We start from the raw sequence: 16,645 nt of genomic DNA on the forward strand, positions 1-16,645 counted from the left end.
TTTTTATAAACATAGTTTAATGAGAGGATAATACTCAGCCAACTGTACCATAATTCACTTCACCAGATTCCTACTGCAGAAATTTAGATTGTTTCGTATTTTATAAACATAGCGGTGATGGACATCTTTGTGCATAATCTGTTGCTTCAATTTGGGGTATCTAAATGAAAGCGAAATCATGAGGTCATAGATGCATTTAAGGCTCTTGACACAGGTGGCAAACCCACAGTTTCTTTTCTGTTAGGGACCAGCTTCCTCACCGTGGGGGCCCGTCGGGCCTCCTCTGGACAGCTTCCTCCCTGGCCGGCAGAGGGAGGCCAGGGTCAGGCACCAGGCTGCAGGCCTCCTTCCCTCCCCACCACGCCGAGTCCTGAGGTGCCTCCTAACAGTCTTCTCTCTTGTCTCCCTCTGCCCCAGCCTCGTAAGGCCCTTGCGACACTATGCTGTCTTCCTCTCCGAAGACTCCTCTGACGATGAGTGCCAGCGGGAAGAGGGCCCGAGCTCTGGCTTCACCGAAAGCTTTTTCTTCTCCACTCCCTTTGAATGGTCTCTCCTTCCTTCTTCCGTTTTCCTGAGCTCAGCTTGGTGACTCTCCGGGATCACTTGGAGGGGCGGGGGTGGCCAGCTTGTGCTTGTGTGTGGGGAGGGTGCCTGGGGCTGCTGCCTTCTGGTGCCCGCTTGCAGGGCGGCACCCCCCCCACCATGTGCCTCCTCCCAGGGCGTTCATTCTGCCAGCCCCACAGGGCCTGTGGCGATGGGGTGAGGTGACAAGGGTGACTGGGCTGTAAAGGTGTGAGACGGGAACATCAGTCTCCTTCCTCACAGGGAAAATGCGCTGGACTGTTAACTGGGGTTGCCAACTGCAGCATCAGCTACGGTTAGGCTGGTTGTTGCTGCCCAGTCTTCCTTTATCTCAGCACACCTTGGGAAGCCATGGAGATGGAGCGTCAGATATTAAGTTTAAAAAAAAAAAAAGTTCCTGGTATGGAATATATATATTAATGATGGCATGGCCAAAGATCTTACCGATTTCTCTGACTTTAAGATAACTTTTCTCATTATTATTTATAGCCTAAGCCTCCTTCTAATTACAAATTGCAACAAACAAAGAGAAAAAGAAGGTTCACCACAACCCAGCCACCCCGGGAACTGGGCTTTGGTGGCTGCCCATTTTTTTCCGCCACTTCTTGCCTCTCCACCCACAGGCTTTTCCCACCTGGGACTGAGCAGAGGGCCAGCTCTGGTCTGTGTTTATCTGTTTGCATGGGGTTTCTAATGGGAGCCTTCAGGGGAAGGGAACTGCCCTTTGCTGAACACCCACAGCAGACCTAGGGGAGTGAGCCATGCCGGCCAGATTACATAAGAGGGACTCTCCCCTTGTCAGCCCCCTTCACTATCTCCCTGCACCCACTCTCTCCTCCAAGGCTAGGCCTGTGGGTTCCTTGGGGCACCCAACAAGCCCAACAGCTCTCTTCCTGCCACTGCCCCCACAGGCAAGGAGGGTTCTGGCCCTTTCTGCCACCAGCTCACCTGTGACCGCAGGCAAGTTAGTCCCCTCCTGAGGTCCTCATTTAGAGAGCAGTGCCCTAAGCCAGTGTTGCCCAAATTTTGCGTGCTGCCTGGTCTGTACAGTGAATCTCCTTCATTAAAACGAGGAGAAAAAAAAAAAGAGAAAAAATTAAAAAATTTAAAAAGAAAAAAAATAATAAAAAATAATAAATAATTTTAAAAACTAGGAGAAAAGCCTTGTCCTATGCAATAGTATCTATAATATCATAGACTTAATGTATCAGTTCTTATTTCTATCATTAATTAAAGATTGCATCATTGGAATAAGAAATGTCCAGCCATGTATCAACTTACAATTGCCTTGCTGGTAAAGAGATCGTACACAGATAATAGCCAAGGACCCCCACCGTGGGGTCTGGCTGGCCACGTTCTTTTTAAATTAATTGATGCCTTAATTACTTAAAATAATGCTCACTCCCTGAACCATGATCTGTGAAAAGCATAGGCTTTTGTGTGTGTTTAAAGGGAAACAGCCATCTTAAAATGAATTCCTTCTAAAGAAACTCTGTTTCCTTAACTACAAAGCATACTGACTTTTCTTTGTCTCCTTCACTGTGTTCAAACTTGGTTAAAGGAGCTTGGTCAGATGGCTTAGTTAAAACAAGCGAGGGACTTTAGAAGTTTCTCATGCTTGGCTTCCATTTCTCCCTCTTGCCAGGTGCTGTGTGACACAGGTTCTGTTGCTTGGCCTCTCTGAGCTTCAGCTTCCTCATCTGTAAAGTGGAGGGTGTGAGTCCTACTTCATGGGCTGCTTGTATGGCTTCAGGGAGATAGTACAGTCTGATGTAGTCCTTGCCCAGAGTCAGGACAGTTAGTTGAGCCCGTTTTCCTCTACTGACTGTCCCCCTGCCCAGGTTCATGCAAGTGGGCCTTCAGACCACCAGGTGGCGACCTTCCCCACTTTACCAGAGCCATGGGCAGTTTCGGCCTGACCCAGGGGGTAGAGCCTTGCTATTGGAGGTAGGATGCTACTCTGGCCCAGTTTCACAAGAGGTCTGGGCAGCATTCTCCACGTACCCTGGGGCTCAGGCTTGTGAGAGAGGATAGCAAGAGGCACCCAGCGTCCCCAGCACCTGGGTTGGCTATAAGATTTTGGTGCGTGAGTGGACAGGCTGCTGTTAACAGCTCAGCATGCCTGCTGTACAGCTGGCACCACGTTTGCTCTTGTCATCTCCACCACCAGTTGCAAGGATGTACACTCTGGAACAGGGGAGCAGCTGAGGCTCGGAGAGGTTAAGTGACTTGCCCAAGGTCCCCCAGCAAGAGATGGCACCAGGGCTGGAACCAAGATCAGCACAGGCTGAGGCCCAGGTAGTTCGCTGCTGAGGATCCTGGGGTGCACTGTGCAGCCCCCTGGGGGAGAGTTCCCCGAGCTCAGTTCCGCACAGGCTGGGCCCAGGACCCGACTGCCGCAGGGGTGAGGGTACGGACAATGGGCTCAGGAGTGAGTCCTCCTGCCGGTTCCCTCTCCAGCTGTGCCCCATTCCTCACATCTTGTGTGAATGGTGTGGGAGCCTGCTGGCCAGTTCTATGGTAGGTCTTGGGGTCTGGAGGAAACTAAGTGGGCTCCCCGGTGCAAGCTAGAGCCAAAGCAACTTGCCCAAGGCCCCTCAGTGAGTGGAACCCGAGATCAGCCCAGGTCTGTCTGTCTGTCTGAGGGGCACCGTTCAGACGCCTGCACTCGTGGGGACCCAGGACACTCTCCTCTCCCAAGGCTCCCAGCTGTGCTCCTTGAGGCCTGGAAGCTCTCCGGGGAGCGGGCTGCTTGCTCCTCCCGGGACGGCTCTGGGTGGGAGAATCCAGCCTGCTCTGCCTCCCCCCAGGCCGCAGCCATATCGGACACTCAAGGAGTCAGACAGTGCAGGGGACGAGGCCGAAAGCCCGGAGCAGCGAGCGCGGGAACCCGTGGGCCCCACCCCAGCTCCACACGACCGGGCCGCCAGCATCGACCTCCTGGAGGACGTCTTCAGCAATCTCGACATGGAAGTCCCGCTGCAGCCGCTGGGCCAGGCCAAAAGCTTGGAAGACCTTCGGACCCCCAAAGACCTGAGGGAGCAGCCGGGGACCTTTGACTATCAGGTATGGTGGGGGTGGGGTGGGTGCGGGCTGGGGGCACTTTCTGCACATGAGGCAGGTTTTCCCACATGACAGTGAGACACCAAGGGAAAAAGAGCCACTTTTCCAAGGCCCTCAGCCAGTGCTCAGAGTCACTCTGACTGCAACTCTGCCAGGTGGGCCAGTGGCCAGAGCCCCGCACACGGTGATCCCTGGAGAACAGCTACAGCCTGATGAAAATCTGCCCCCCGCTTCTGTGTATGCAGCAGAGGTGGGCAGCGCCATGGCCCCTGATGGAACTGGGATTATCCCCACCCCACCAAGGCTCCTTGAAGAGCCTGTGGATCAGAGCTCTGGGGCTCTGGATATTCACTGGTGACCCCTGATCTTCCTTGAGACTTTCATTCTGTCACCACCTGTGTCTGTCTCCTCACTTGTGCCAGGGGGCTGCTAACCCTGCAGTCCCTGGGTCACAGTGTGGAATCCACAAAGCTCCCCCATATGCAGGTGGCGCTAGTGGTAAAGGACATACCTGCCAGCGCAGGAGATGTTAAGAGACGGGGGTTCAATCCCTGGGTCAGGAAGATCCTCTGGAGGAGGGCATGGCAACCCACTCCAGTATTCTTACCTGGAGAATCCCCATGGACAGAGGAGCCTGGGGGCTACAGTCCATGGGGTTTCAAAGAGTTGGACATGACTGAAGCAGCTTAGCACACATATCCAATGATTCACACAAGCCCATCTGTAAGGAATTGCTATTTCCAGGCTGCAGATGAGGGAGCTCAGGCCAAGAGAAGGGACATGACACCCAAGTCGTGGCCCAGTAGGTGGCAGAGCTGGACAGAGCCCCATCCTATTTCATTCCCAGCCAGTGTGCCTTCACCCAGCCCCTGTGCCTCACTTGCCCTCTTGGTCTCAGGGGTGGCTGAAAGTGCCCACATGCTTTGAAAAGTAAAATGGTTCAGGCCAGTAGAGGATCAGTGGATGGAGTCCTTTTCCTAAAACTAATTAGCAGCACTGGCTTGAAAAGACAGGGTTTTCTCTGGAGACCCTTTGTGCCACTCCAGTGAGAGAAGCCTGGCCTGGAGGTCCAGACAGACCTGGGCTTGCTTTCTAATGCCGACCTGGGCCGAGCCCCCAACTTCCCTGAGCCCCAGAGGCCTAGCTGGCCACACTCCCAGGACCACAGCCCCAGTGTCCCCCTGGCACACAGGAGGGGGTGGGGAGAGCCAATTTGTCCCTGGTCAGCTACAGTCATTGCCTCCCTCATTCCCTCTGGCAGAGGTTGGACCTGGGCAGAAGTGACAGGAGCCGCGGGACACCAGGGACCTTGAAGCTCGCCCACCCGCACAGCAGGCTCTGGAGCCTAGGCCAGGATGACATGGCCATCCCCAGCAAGCTTCCCACCGCCTGCCCCGAGAAGCCCTTAGCGCTGCTTGGGAACTCCCTGGCCTCACCCTGCAGGCCCCAGGACCGGAACGGCCTCCTGAACCCCAGCGACGAGGAGGTGACCACACCCACCCTGGGCAGCATCACTATCCCCCGGCCCCAAGGCAGGAAGACCCCAGAGCTGGGCATCGTGCCCCCGCCTCCCACTGCCCGCCCAGCCAAGCTCCAGGCCCCCAGCATCGCCCTTGGCAACTTCTCGGAGCGGCTGCCAGCTGAGCGGGAAAGGCGGGCTGCCCTCAGCTCAACCCCATTCCCTGGGCTCCTCTCTAGTACTGCACCCCAAGACCCGACCGAACTGCTCCAGCCACTGAGCCTGGCCCCAGGGGCCTCTGGCAGCAGCAGTGATGCCCTGCTGGCCCTGCTGGACCCACTTAACACAACCTGGTCGGGCAGTTCCCTTCCACCAGGCCCTACAGCCCCAAATGTAGCCACCCCATTTACCCCCCAATTTAGCTTTCCCCCCATGGGGACCCCCACCCCATTTCCACAGCCGTCACTCAACCCCTTTGTCCCACCTGTGCCTGCGACACTGCCCACCATGCCCCTGGTCTCTGCACCAGCTGGGCCTTTTGGGGCCCCTCCTTCCCTGGGGCCAGCCTTTGCCCCCAGCCTCCTGTTGTCCAATTCTGGCTTCTGTGCCCCCCATCGATCTCAGCCCAACCTGTCTGCCCTCTCCATGCCCAACCTCTTTGGCCAAGTACCCATGGGTACCCACTCCCTGCAGCCTTTGGGTCCCCCAGCGGTCGCCCCCTCGAGGATCCGAACATTGCCCCTGGCCCGCTCAAGTGCCAGGGCTGCCGAGGCCAAGCAAGGGCTGGCCCTGAGGCCTGGAGACCCCCCACTCCTCCCCGCCAGGGCCCCCCAGGGCCTGGAGCCAGCACTGCAGCCCTCTGCTCCACGAGAGGCCAGAGACCCCTTTGAGGATTTGTTACAGAAAACCAAGCAAGACGTGAGCTCGGCCCCGGCCCCCGGCTCCGTGGAGCAGCTCAGGAAGCAATGGGAGACCTTCGAGTGAGCAGCGCTGAGGGTGGGGCGCGCCGAGGCCGGCTGGCCCTGCTTCCCCTGCTGCTGTTTCTGCCCAGGTTCTACTGGTGGGAAGGGATGGGAACCCTCTCTGCCGCCCCTCCTCCTCGCCACACTGCCCATCTCTGGAGAATGGCGCCAGTTCCAGCCTGAGAATCGACCCAGCTCCTGGGTTCCTGCCCCACCACCACCCTTTCCCTGCCCCCCCCGAGTTGGGTTTTGCACTAAAGAGGTCAGCTGGGCCAGCGATTGCCCCAGGCCACATCCTACCCACCTTCCCTCTGGAAACTGCCCACCAGGAGCCCCGTGCATCCTCAGGATGTCTCCTCCTGAGCCCCGTTCTCTTGCCCTAGCTGCAGCCCAGCCCTGCACACCCCACCTCGATGGGCACGAGCGTTGGCAGTACACCAGCTCGTCTGCACGAGAGGCACGTGGTTTGGAGTTTGAAGTAAGGAACACCCCCCACCCCTCCCCAGCTGGAGGGTCTACCTGGCGGGGCATTTCCAAACCCTCTCTAGCAATATGCACAACTCTTTCTTTACTGAGTCTTCACCCCAACCCCTACACCTCTGTTTTTCTGACTTGGTTGGGATCTGGGGGCTGAGGGATCCACAAGATCCCTCGTGGTAACCAAACGAAGCCCCAGCCAGCCCTGCGTGAGGGCTGGGAGCACCAGCAACTTTGATTATAGAAGACAAGACGGCAACAGGTAAACCTGAGAGCATCAGGATGGGCCCGGCCACCATCCACACTCTCCCTCAGGTCCCCAGAGGTTCTCCTGGTCTCCAGTTACAATCACATGAGGCTCAGGCTCTGGTCGAGTGGGTCTCAGGGGGCAGAGCTGAAAAGCAGGTACCCAGACCCCCACTGGAAGGCCAGGCTTAACACCACAGAGATGCAAGGGTCCCAGTGCCTGTGTCCTTGGGGCAGGAGGGGGCAGGGCACTAAGCCCCTCTCCAGACCCCTGGTGAGTGGGCAGGCTTGGCTTCTTGCAGCCTGGAGGCAGGAGGGCTTGGAGTCACCCCCTCCCTGCCCACCTTGTGATTCCTGCCAGCATAGAAATTCCTGAGGCCAACGTCACCAAAGCTAAATTGAAATGTTTTGTTATTATTTCTTTTATCTTTCTTTTCCTTTTTACTTTTATTGATTTGATGGAATCTTGAAATTGACTAATTTCAATAAACCAAGTTAAAATATGGCCCAACCATTTAAGAAAACAACCATCTGAGACATCCAGGAAATTGTGAACATTTTGACCTGATTTCTCATTTCCTATTTGTGAATGGTCAGACACACAGTCTCAGGGCTGTCCGTGGGGGCAAGGGGGTTTCTAGAGGCCCCAAAAACCCCAGGGAGCCTTGTCATCATCTGAGGGACTGGGAGACCACCCCCACCCGTGAGTGAGCAAGGCCCAGCCCTGAGGTTTGCTCCGACAGCGTGGGGTGTGAAGGGCTGCTGGCCCCGCACAAGCACCTTCAGCAGTCCCAGCCCCTGGGGCAAGTCCTCTCTTTCAGTCTCGGCAATGTCCTCTGGCCGCCGGAAGCAGGGCGCTATGTCACGCCTGGGCCACGCGGGTGCCTCTAGGACACTCAGATGTTTCAGCAGAGATCGCAGATCCATCCTGGGCAGACCCCCGAGCCCCGTCAGGACAGGGTAGCGCACTCGGCGGGCAGAGTCTTAAGGCAAGAGGTGCTAGGTGGCCTCAGGGAAGCCGAGCTCACCCCATGGTCTCCCTGGCTGGGGCCGGTGGCAAGAGCACCATGTTCACAAGGGCACTGCTGTCTCTTCCCTTGCTGGATTGAATCTGCAAATCCAAGGATGAATTTTGTGTGTGCGTTCAATAAAATCTTCTTGGAGAGAAGCTGGTATCCCTGTGTCCTGAGGAAGCTCTGAAGGGAGGGGACTCCACCTCGGGGAACCTTCGGTATCTGCGTTTGTAGAGGTAGAGGCGGGGTCCATGGAGCAGTCAGGAAGGCTTTGACCCTGGCCCACCCCCAGGTCAAAGCCTTTTCCCATTCAGGCCTCTGAAGGGTAGGTTGGTCATGGTTGGGCACAGGGCTGCCGGGCCCCACACAGCAGGGCTCTAGGTCACCAGTGATGTCAAAGGCACCTTGGCTCCAGGAAAAGTCAAGCTCAAGGGGATACCTGGAACCACCTCTTAATAGCAAGGGCAGAGCCTGGGAAACTGCACCTCTCTTGGCTGGGTTGGACCAAGCACCCAGAGTGGATGTTAAGGGTGTCCCCACCCTTAACCGTCCCCACCCCCCACCCCCACCTGCCCATCATTCTGTCTGTGTCTCCCTCCCTGGTCTGTGCTTGAAAATTACAAATTCTCAGAACTCTCAGGAACAAGAGGAGGACAAAAAAGAACCACCCAGCTTTTATACACTGGGGTTCCACCCAGAATGTCTTGTCTTAGGAATCTGCAAAAACACAGGTTTGCCAAATCTCTGACTTGATGAACTAATCAAGGCAGCAGCTTGGCTAAGATCGTGGTAACAGATGTTTTCTCCCTGCCTTTCCCAGGAGCCACAAGGAAAGTTGGTCCCACCTCCTCCAGGCTAAGGACCAAGCAAGCCCCTGGAGCCTAGTGCTCAGCCTCAGCCCTCCCACCCCATCCCGACCGCATGGCTCCACCTCCCACTGATTCCTGTGCCTCTGGAAGTTGGATGAGACCCCTGGGGGGGCTGGGTAAGGTCGACCTCCAATTGAGAAGTGGAAAGGGGTCTCCTGGTCTTGGCACAGGGGGCGCTGGCCTGGGAAACAGGAAGGACCAAAGGGGACATCTCCAGGTCAGGGAAAAAGGGACTCTGAAGCTCAGAGGCCAGGCCCTCAGGTGCCTGTCAGAGATCCCACTGTGGCGGCATCACCAGGGAAGGGGCCGGAAGCAAAGCAGCCAGCTCTTCCCCCATCTGTGTCTGTCCACAGGACCAGCCCCAACACAGAGGCGGTGCCAATGTTTCCTGAGCACCTGCCTCAGGGAACAACCCTGAGGGCTTCCTGCGTGTCCTCTCCTCAAATCCTCGCAGCGACCGTTAGGGAGGCGACTGGTCTGCAGGTGAAGGAGCAACCTCGCTGGTGCGGGAGAAGCACAAGGTGGGCAGGGAGGATGGCTCCTCCATCCTCATCGCCCCCGGCTGCCCCTCAAGAAGGCCCCTTCACCGAGCGCTCCCTCTCCCTTCCCGACACCTAAAAGGACAACCCAGGTAGCCCCACAGCAGAGTAGACTGTAATGAACCGCAGAGCCCCATCCTTCCCCATAGTCACCCACCATCTTCACAACAGCCCTGTGAGGCAGGCCAGGGCTGCTCTCCGAGCGACAGGCCCGCAGGAGGCAGACTGCGTGGGCCCAGACACTACCCCCCAACTCCCCCCCCGGCTCCTGCAGGTCTGCCCCGTAGTCCACATCCCAGACAGCGCCTGGCTCCAGCGCAGGGCAGAGTCGAATCTCCCTCCAGGAGCATCTGTTTGGGGAACCGGGAGCTCATACATTAACCTCTGGCTCCTGCCCCCTATCCTGCTGATTTCCAGCTGACTCCAGGCCTCTGGAGGTGGGAGGTGGGAGAAGCTGCCAGAGGTGGGGCTCTGGTCATTGGGCCAACCCTGGCCTGGCCTCCAGGAGCACTCGTGGCCCTGGGCCGCCCCTGTCCCAGGACTGAGAAGGTGGTCTCCTCCGCCCAGCTGCTTCTCTGTGGGGCCAGCTGCACCCACTACATGATTACACGCACAAACAAGGAGGTCATGTGCACAAACAAGGACAAATGCCCACGACCCCATCCCTAACACTCACACAGGTATCTGCAGATCAACAGGCCCGGGTACATACACACACACACACACACACACACACACAGGTACGTATACACACACACACCAAAACACATCGTGTGCACCCACAGGTGCTTCTCCCAGCACAGCCGTGCATCTGCCCAGGCGAGACCTAGCAGCTGGACAGTGAATGTCCACAACCTCACAGGCTCCTCTGTTTCCCTGAGCACTCCCCTTCCCCTCAGCCCAGCAAGGGGCAGGGGCAGGGGCTCCTGGCAAAGGGGATACTTCCCAGCAGGTATCCTGAGCCCTGTAGCAGCTCTCCAAGGCTAAGAAGGGGCCAGCCATTTCCCTGCAGGCTCCCAGAAGTGGCCTCCTTGGGTCTCCAGGTAGAAATCAAGGCCCTCACAGGGCCTGGAGCTGCAGCAAGGTGGGCCTAGATGAGTCTCTCCTCGGGCGGCACCTTGAGGACGCTGTCCATCTCCAGCCGGGCTCCGGCCACCTCCTGCTGGCTCGGGCTGTAGGTGCCCTCCGACTGGCGGCGCTTTCTGGCCGCCAGGATCCCTGAGAGGAGGCCCAAGAGGAGGAGGAGGAGGCAGGCGCAGGCCGCAGGCACTGCCACCTCCAGCAGCGGGAACGGCAGCGGCAGCGGTAGGCCCTTCTGCAAGAGACGCAGTAAGAGGCCTAAGACAGTGGAGCTGGAGAGACCCCCACCTCCAACCCCAGGCCCTCCAGAGGAGAGGAAAAAAGCATCATTGGGTGGAAGCCCTTCCTGTACAACCAAGGGCTTTTGGTAGAAGAGAAACACATTTATTGAATGCCCAGTAGGCGCTCAACACCATGCGTGGGATTTCACGTAAAACCTCACAGTGACCTGATGAAGAGAGCGCGAGGCCACCCATGAGGACAGGAACCTGTGGTTCATTTTGTTCACCGGTGTATCCCCAAAACACCAAGAGGAGAGCCTGCTCAGTAGGCACTCGATAAGTTTAAGAGGAGAACACAGAGGCTCTGCCCAGATTCCCCCAGACACACACATCTAGGGGCTGACAAACTAGGACTGGCACTGCCCTCTGTCCACCCCCAATGCCAAACCATGCCCAGCTCACACCACTATCCTGCAGTCTCGAATTCCAGCCAAAGGTCCTTCCTTCAACTGGCCAAGGTGGGCCTCAGTGCCCAGCCCTGCCAGCCCCACCTCTCTCAACAGACACCCCAACTGAAGTGATGGGACTGGATTCTTCCAGACCCCAAAGGGCACTCTGGTTTTTTAAAGGTCTGTGGAGACCATGCCTAAGCCCCAAGTGGGAGGCATCTCAGGGCCAAGGGGCCTGTGCAGGGCATGAGGTAGAGCAGGCTGGCCTGGTTGATGGTAAGCTCAGAGTCCCCCGGCTGGCCCCCACCCCCAGGAAACACACAGACCAGGCTGTGGTGGGCCCAGACAGACACCTGGATGCCCCACCAAAAGATTCTACAGACCTGGAGCTCTTGAGCCCCAGAATCACAGATTTCCGGGGAGAGGGCAGAGGCCCAGGGTCTCAGATTCATCAGCCCTCCCTCCATCCCATGAGACCTCTCAGCCCACTGCGGCCTGGGTCCCAGTCTCAGCTCCCAGCCCTGGAGAAGGTGCCCAAGGCTGAAGAGAAAAATTCACCCCAGCCCTGAAGCAACCAGGGCAGGCCAGCCTCCAGCCTGGGGAAGCTGTAAAGCCATTTCCTCCCTAGGAAGAGGGCAGGAGGGGGAGCCAGAGGCTGTAAAGTTCAACTTGAAAGGAAGCATTTCCCCAGAAGCAGAGGGGATTGGGGTTTATGACCTGGCCCACCAGAAGCCTGTGGAGATCAAGGCGCCTCTCCAGGCTTCGTGCCCCCCTTGCCGCGCCCACTCTGGCTCACTTCTGCCTGGGCCTGCAGAGTCTGCTCTGCCCCTTGGAAGGAAGGGGGCCAGAGGGAGGTCCATGCTCAGGCCGCCTGCTGGCCTCTATCTATTGGGCCCCCTCACCGCCCTCTTCAGCTAAGCCTGCCTTCACAGCAGCCAAGCCTTCTCTGGCTTAGAGTCCTGGGCTCCCCAAATCTTCCTACTTTTCAAACGGGGCTCAGAAACCACCAGAGATTACAGGCTCCTATATCCACCAACATAAATCCCAGAGTTCACTGAGATCCCCAGAGGAATGGGGGGGTCCCCAGGCTCCCCAAGAGTGAACAGACCTGCTGTGCAGGGGTGTGGAAGGGCCCTGTCTCCTTGGCCTGCTACGCCCCACCCTTTGACAGGGCTGGTCCAGGAATAGCTCCACAGGCCCTCTAAACACACACCCCCAACCCCCGCAACATCATCTCACAAAGTCCAAAACAGACCACCCTCCCCGTCGGCCATCACTCACCACCACTTCGCAGAACTGGCCTGAGAACCTGGCATTGCAGATACATTGGTACACCCCATCAGCTGCCCGGCAGGTGCCCCCATTCAAGCAAGGGTTGGCTTCACAGGGGATCTGACACCTGGGAGGCAGGGAAGAGGGCGGGGCTGAGGAAGCTGCTCCCTCCCAAGCTGCCTCTAGCTCCCCCAACTCCTTTACCTCCTCAAACCCGCCCCACACCCTCCACACCGCTCACCCGCTGTCCCCAGCACGGTCCCAACTTGGCTGGGCCCTGACGGGGACCTAAGTTGAGTACGACCCTCATTATGCAGCAGACCCCTTCACTCCAACACTCGTGACCAAGAACAACCCTCTCACTCCATTGAAAGCACAGGGGAGCCTGTGTAAAGGCGCCTGGCCAGACCGGAGGACCCAGAGCCTCTATTTGCATAGTGTCCCCACGTGGTCCTGATGTTGAGTGTGGTGCTCTAAGAAACACCACTAGGCAACTACCCTCCAGCAGGTGTCTGGTAAGAGAGGATGGTCTTGGAAGCCCCAGAAGGAAAGATCTCAGGTGACAGAGGTGGAGTGTCTGGCGCAGTGATGACAGTAAGGGCTGAGAAGGTGAGCAAGGACCCATACCTCACTTCACCCGCCCTGGTTGGAAGGGATCTGGAGGCCCACTCCCTGCCTTTGGATCTGTACTCTCCACACGCCCCAGCCCACCTCCCAGGCGTATGGAGCCCAGGCCCACCTCTGCCCAGCAAAGATCTCCTGGCAGCTGCAGTTGGCCCCCTGGGGACCCTCCTCACACTGGCCACCGTTGAGACAGGTGATGTTCAGACTGCACCCCTCTGGTGGGACAGGCAACCTGAGAGAAAGCACAGGGACTGGACTTGGGTCAGGACACGAGACCTGGCCCACACCCGTGCTCCGTGGATCACTCAGGCGACCTGAGCCTTCTGCATCATCATCCAAGGAATTCAGGGCCACCTCCGACAGACCCTGCTGGAAGTCATGGAAGAGGTGTCTGGGGTGGAAGGGGTGGGACACTGGGCTGCCACGCTACTGCTCCAGCCCCAGCCCCAACACGGAGTACCACAGCTAGACCCTGGCAGAACCCTTGGTGGCTCAGAGACCTTTGAGGAGCTGATCAAAGGTAAGGACCCTCCCAGGGTAAGAGCAGGCTCCTGGACATAAAGCCTGACCTTCTTTGCAGGGAGAAGGGGAGTCAGACCTCTGCCAGACACCCTTCCATAAGCTTGGCTCCGAAAAAGCTGGAAGTCATAGCCAAACTGAATATGGGAAGCAGTCAAGACTTCGAGCATCTGTCTCTGGCCCTGTCCCACGGGACTCAGGGATGGGGGAGATGTCCGTGGTGGGCAGCTCGGCAGGAGAGCCTCTTTTCTTCCAACACTACCTCTGGTTCCCCCACCCCCATTCCCAGAGGACAGCTTTGTTTATCTCAACTTTAAATTCACCCGGTGTCCTGTATTTTATCTGGCAACGCTGGGGCCCTGTTGTTCCCAAGTTACAGATCACAGCGAAGTGGCTCAGAGATGGGATGGGGCTGGCCAATGGAACCAGCGCTTCCACAATCGGGCTTCCAGTCTAGTCTGTCCCATCCACCGCCCCCGGGGGCCTCCCCTCCACTCCTCACCCCTCGGACCCAGGCCACCCCGGCCGGCCGAGCGCACCTGCAGCGCGGGCCTGCGAAGCCAGGCGGGCAGTGGCACTCGAAGCGACCGTCAGGGTGCGCGTGGCAGCGGCCGCGGGCGCAGGGCGCCGAGCGACACGGGTCGGCGCGGTCCTCGCAGCGCTGGCCCTCCCAGCCCGGGCCGCAGGCGCAGGCGAAGGCGTCGAAGAGGTCTCGGCAGACGCCGCCGTGCACGCAGGGCGAGGGGACACACACGGGAGCGCCGCGGCAGCCGAGGCGCAGGGCGGGCGCTCCGGGCCGGGCCGAGAAGGGCTCGCGGGAGCCGGGGGCCGCGCCGGGCCGCGGGCGCGCCAAGGGTAGCGGGTGGCCGCCGAGCGCCACGCGGCCCAGGCAGCCCGTGAAGTTCTCGGCCAGCAGGACGCGCGCGGCGCCCGGGCCGCGCAGGAAGTCCAGGTCGCCGGCCAGGCCACGCAGCGCCACCGGCGTCGCCGCGCCGTCCAGCCAGAGCAGCCAGCGCGACGCGGCGGCCTCGGGCTGCTCCATGGCCAGGCGCACGCGGTGCCAGGCGCCGTCGGCCACACGCGGCCCGGGCGCCGGCAGCACCGCGCGGGGCAAACCGGGGCCGCTGCACACGCCTGCCGCCAGCGAGCCGTTGCGCACCGCCAGCCACACGGCGGCCGGGCCGTCCTCAGCGCGCAACAGCCCTGCCTCGGAGTCGCGCGTGCGGAAGACCAGCGAGAGGCCGCTGAGCGCGCTGCCCGATGACGCGTTGTGCCCGCTGAATTCCGCCGGGGGTCCCTCGCGGAACGTGGCCTCCGCCACACCTGCCGGGGGAGACAGCGTCGGAGGACGGCCTCTCGGCCCCCACCCAACCCAAGCAGACCTGGGTGATGTGGCGACCTGTTACTACCTCCACACCCCCCCCAACCCCTGCCGTCTGGGCGTGGGGGCACACACACCCACCTAGGATCTAATCCCAGGAAGTGTTCCCCGTACCTCATAGAACTCTCTTACCTCCAGAGAACCAGCTCTGGGCACCCACCCTGCCTCCCAGGTCACAAACCAGGCAGTAACACTCCAGAAAATCCGCCCACTCCTCTCCTTTGTGAAGCAGCCGGCGTCTTCACTGTGGCTCCCTCTTCACCACAATCCTTTGAACTGTCTTCTTTTTAAAATGCTGAGCATGGCCTTCTCCTGCCGCCCCCGCCCCCCGCCCCCCATGGCTCCCCACTGCCCTTGGCAGAAAGTCCCAAGTTCTTATAAACCTCACAGGCCTTTGCACATGCTTTGCCCCCTTGCTGATATGTCCCTCCCTGTGCCCAAGGTCTTACTCGCCCTTGAAAACCTAGCAAGTGCTCTCCTCCTCCAGAAAGCCCGTCTGGGTGCAATGGACTGGGGCTGCTACCATCCTGTCTACCGTCCCTGAGCCCTGAGGCAGGTGACAGATCTAACCCAGCTCGGGTGTCCAGCATGTGGGCGCCCAGGGCAGGCACTCACAGACAAAGCCATCAGGGACCTCCTCACAGGTGGCAGGAGGGAGACAGGGCTGGCCAGGACACCACAGCTGCTGGGCACATGTGGGCCCGGTGAAGTTGGCAGGGCAGGTGCAGTGGAAGTCATTCCAGGTGACAAGGCAAGTCCCACCATTGAGACAGGGCTCAGGCTGCAGGAGAATCGGGACAGGGACTGGCTCAGGCCTGGGGCTGGCATCCTCCCACCATAAACATCCCTACAGTGGCTCTTCACTGGGCACCTACTGCAGATACATTACCTCCTCACAAATAAATAGAAAAGTAACTAGCATTCCCATTTTTCAGATGAGGAAACTGAGGCTCAGGAGAAACCACTTGCCTGAGTCACCAAGGCAGTAAACAGAGGAGCCCAAGCTCACACCCAGGCTATTCCAATTCTAGGGCTGGTGCTTTGTTCATGACCCCGGGTGTCCCTGTCTACCAAACAACTCCTGCAGAAAGTCTTGGTTAGCCCTCTGCCCAGGCCAGGGTGTCTGTCCCAGACCACAACTGAGAGGGGAGGTATGGGGACTACCAGAGGGCAAGATCAGCTTGCCGGAAAAATGCAAGTGAACCCTGCTCTGTCTTCAGCCTTAGAACCGTGGGCAGGCACCCCACCTCCTGGTGCTACCCTGACCAGTAGAAGGGCATGCTGACTCCCAGAGATGCAGGGAAGATCCTGGAAAAAGGACCCATCCCTTCCTCTTGGCACTCACATTGCATGTGTCCTCAGAGACGCAGCCCATGGTGAGGTTCCAGGACTGCCCGCGGCCGGGCACGCTGGGCAGGCTGGAGTTCCCCAGCAGTGGTAGAAAGAAGGGGAGGTGGAGGTCGTTGAGTCGCACGTCCTGCATGCAGCCTCGGAAGGGCCCACCCCAGGGCTCAGCGTCAGCAGGGAGGAGCCTGCCGCCCATGTGCACCTGCTGCCCCACACCCCACAGCTGATCGGGCCCGAAGCTGAGTGTCACCAGGTGCCAGAGCCCGTCATCCCAGCGCCCCGGGAGCACCAGAGCAGGACTGCCCAGCGCCTCCGTCCGGATCTGGCCCTCACTCAGGAACACTGTCAGGCCAGCAGCTGAATCGTTGGTGAGCTGGAGCAGAAGGCCAGCGGGTTCCCGGGTGCGGAGGAGGAAGGACACGGTGAGGTTCGGGCCTGGCAGCTGGTCGAGTAGGAAGGAGGCAGAGCTCAGGGTGCCCCCCAAGCCAAAGGTGGCAGCAGGAACCTCTGCAGGGAGAGAGGGTGCCAGGCGTGAGGCCTGC

General features: G+C 59.0%; 2 protein-coding genes and 1 long non-coding RNA gene across 13 annotated transcripts in view; 1 reads left to right on the forward strand and 2 right to left on the reverse strand.

Moving 5' to 3' along the window:
* Positions 1-5,527, reverse strand: LOC132659379 (uncharacterized). Its single transcript, XR_009599742.1, has 2 exons — positions 1,531-5,527; positions 1-922 (listed from the first exon to the last, which is right to left on the reverse strand). It is a non-coding gene; the product is annotated as an uncharacterized LOC132659379 (long non-coding RNA).
* The window catches only part of DENND1A (DENN domain containing 1A), a 536,262-nt gene extending 528,305 nt beyond the window's left edge, over positions 1-7,957 (forward strand). For 6 of the 11 annotated variants that reach the window (XM_027966460.2, XM_027966461.2, XM_042245722.1 and 3 more), the window contains 3 exons: positions 418-546; positions 3,393-3,648; positions 4,907-7,957. In XM_027966460.2, coding sequence (XP_027822261.1) covers positions 418-546; positions 3,393-3,648; positions 4,907-6,088 — 1,567 coding nt within the window. In that variant the 3' untranslated portion in view covers positions 6,089-7,957. The remainder of the gene's footprint in view (positions 1-417; positions 547-3,392; positions 3,649-4,906) is intronic. The other 5 variants (XM_060411818.1, XM_027966462.2, XM_060411819.1 and 2 more) reach the window with 2 other exon arrangements.
* Positions 7,184-16,645, reverse strand: part of CRB2 (crumbs cell polarity complex component 2) — a 24,543-nt gene continuing 15,081 nt past the window's right edge. Inside the window, exons 8-13 of the mRNA XM_027966459.3 lie at positions 16,102-16,610; positions 15,372-15,537; positions 13,915-14,698; positions 12,972-13,088; positions 12,242-12,359; positions 7,184-10,525 (exon numbers count right to left, since the gene is read on the reverse strand). Of these exons, the coding sequence (XP_027822260.2) occupies positions 10,301-10,525; positions 12,242-12,359; positions 12,972-13,088; positions 13,915-14,698; positions 15,372-15,537; positions 16,102-16,610 (1,919 nt within the window). The 3' untranslated portion in view covers positions 7,184-10,300. The remainder of the gene's footprint in view (positions 10,526-12,241; positions 12,360-12,971; positions 13,089-13,914; positions 14,699-15,371; positions 15,538-16,101; positions 16,611-16,645) is intronic.

The sequence above is a fragment of the Ovis aries genome, chromosome 3 (assembly GCF_016772045.2).
Source record: "Ovis aries strain OAR_USU_Benz2616 breed Rambouillet chromosome 3, ARS-UI_Ramb_v3.0, whole genome shotgun sequence".
NCBI lineage: Eukaryota > Metazoa > Chordata > Mammalia > Artiodactyla > Bovidae > Ovis > Ovis aries.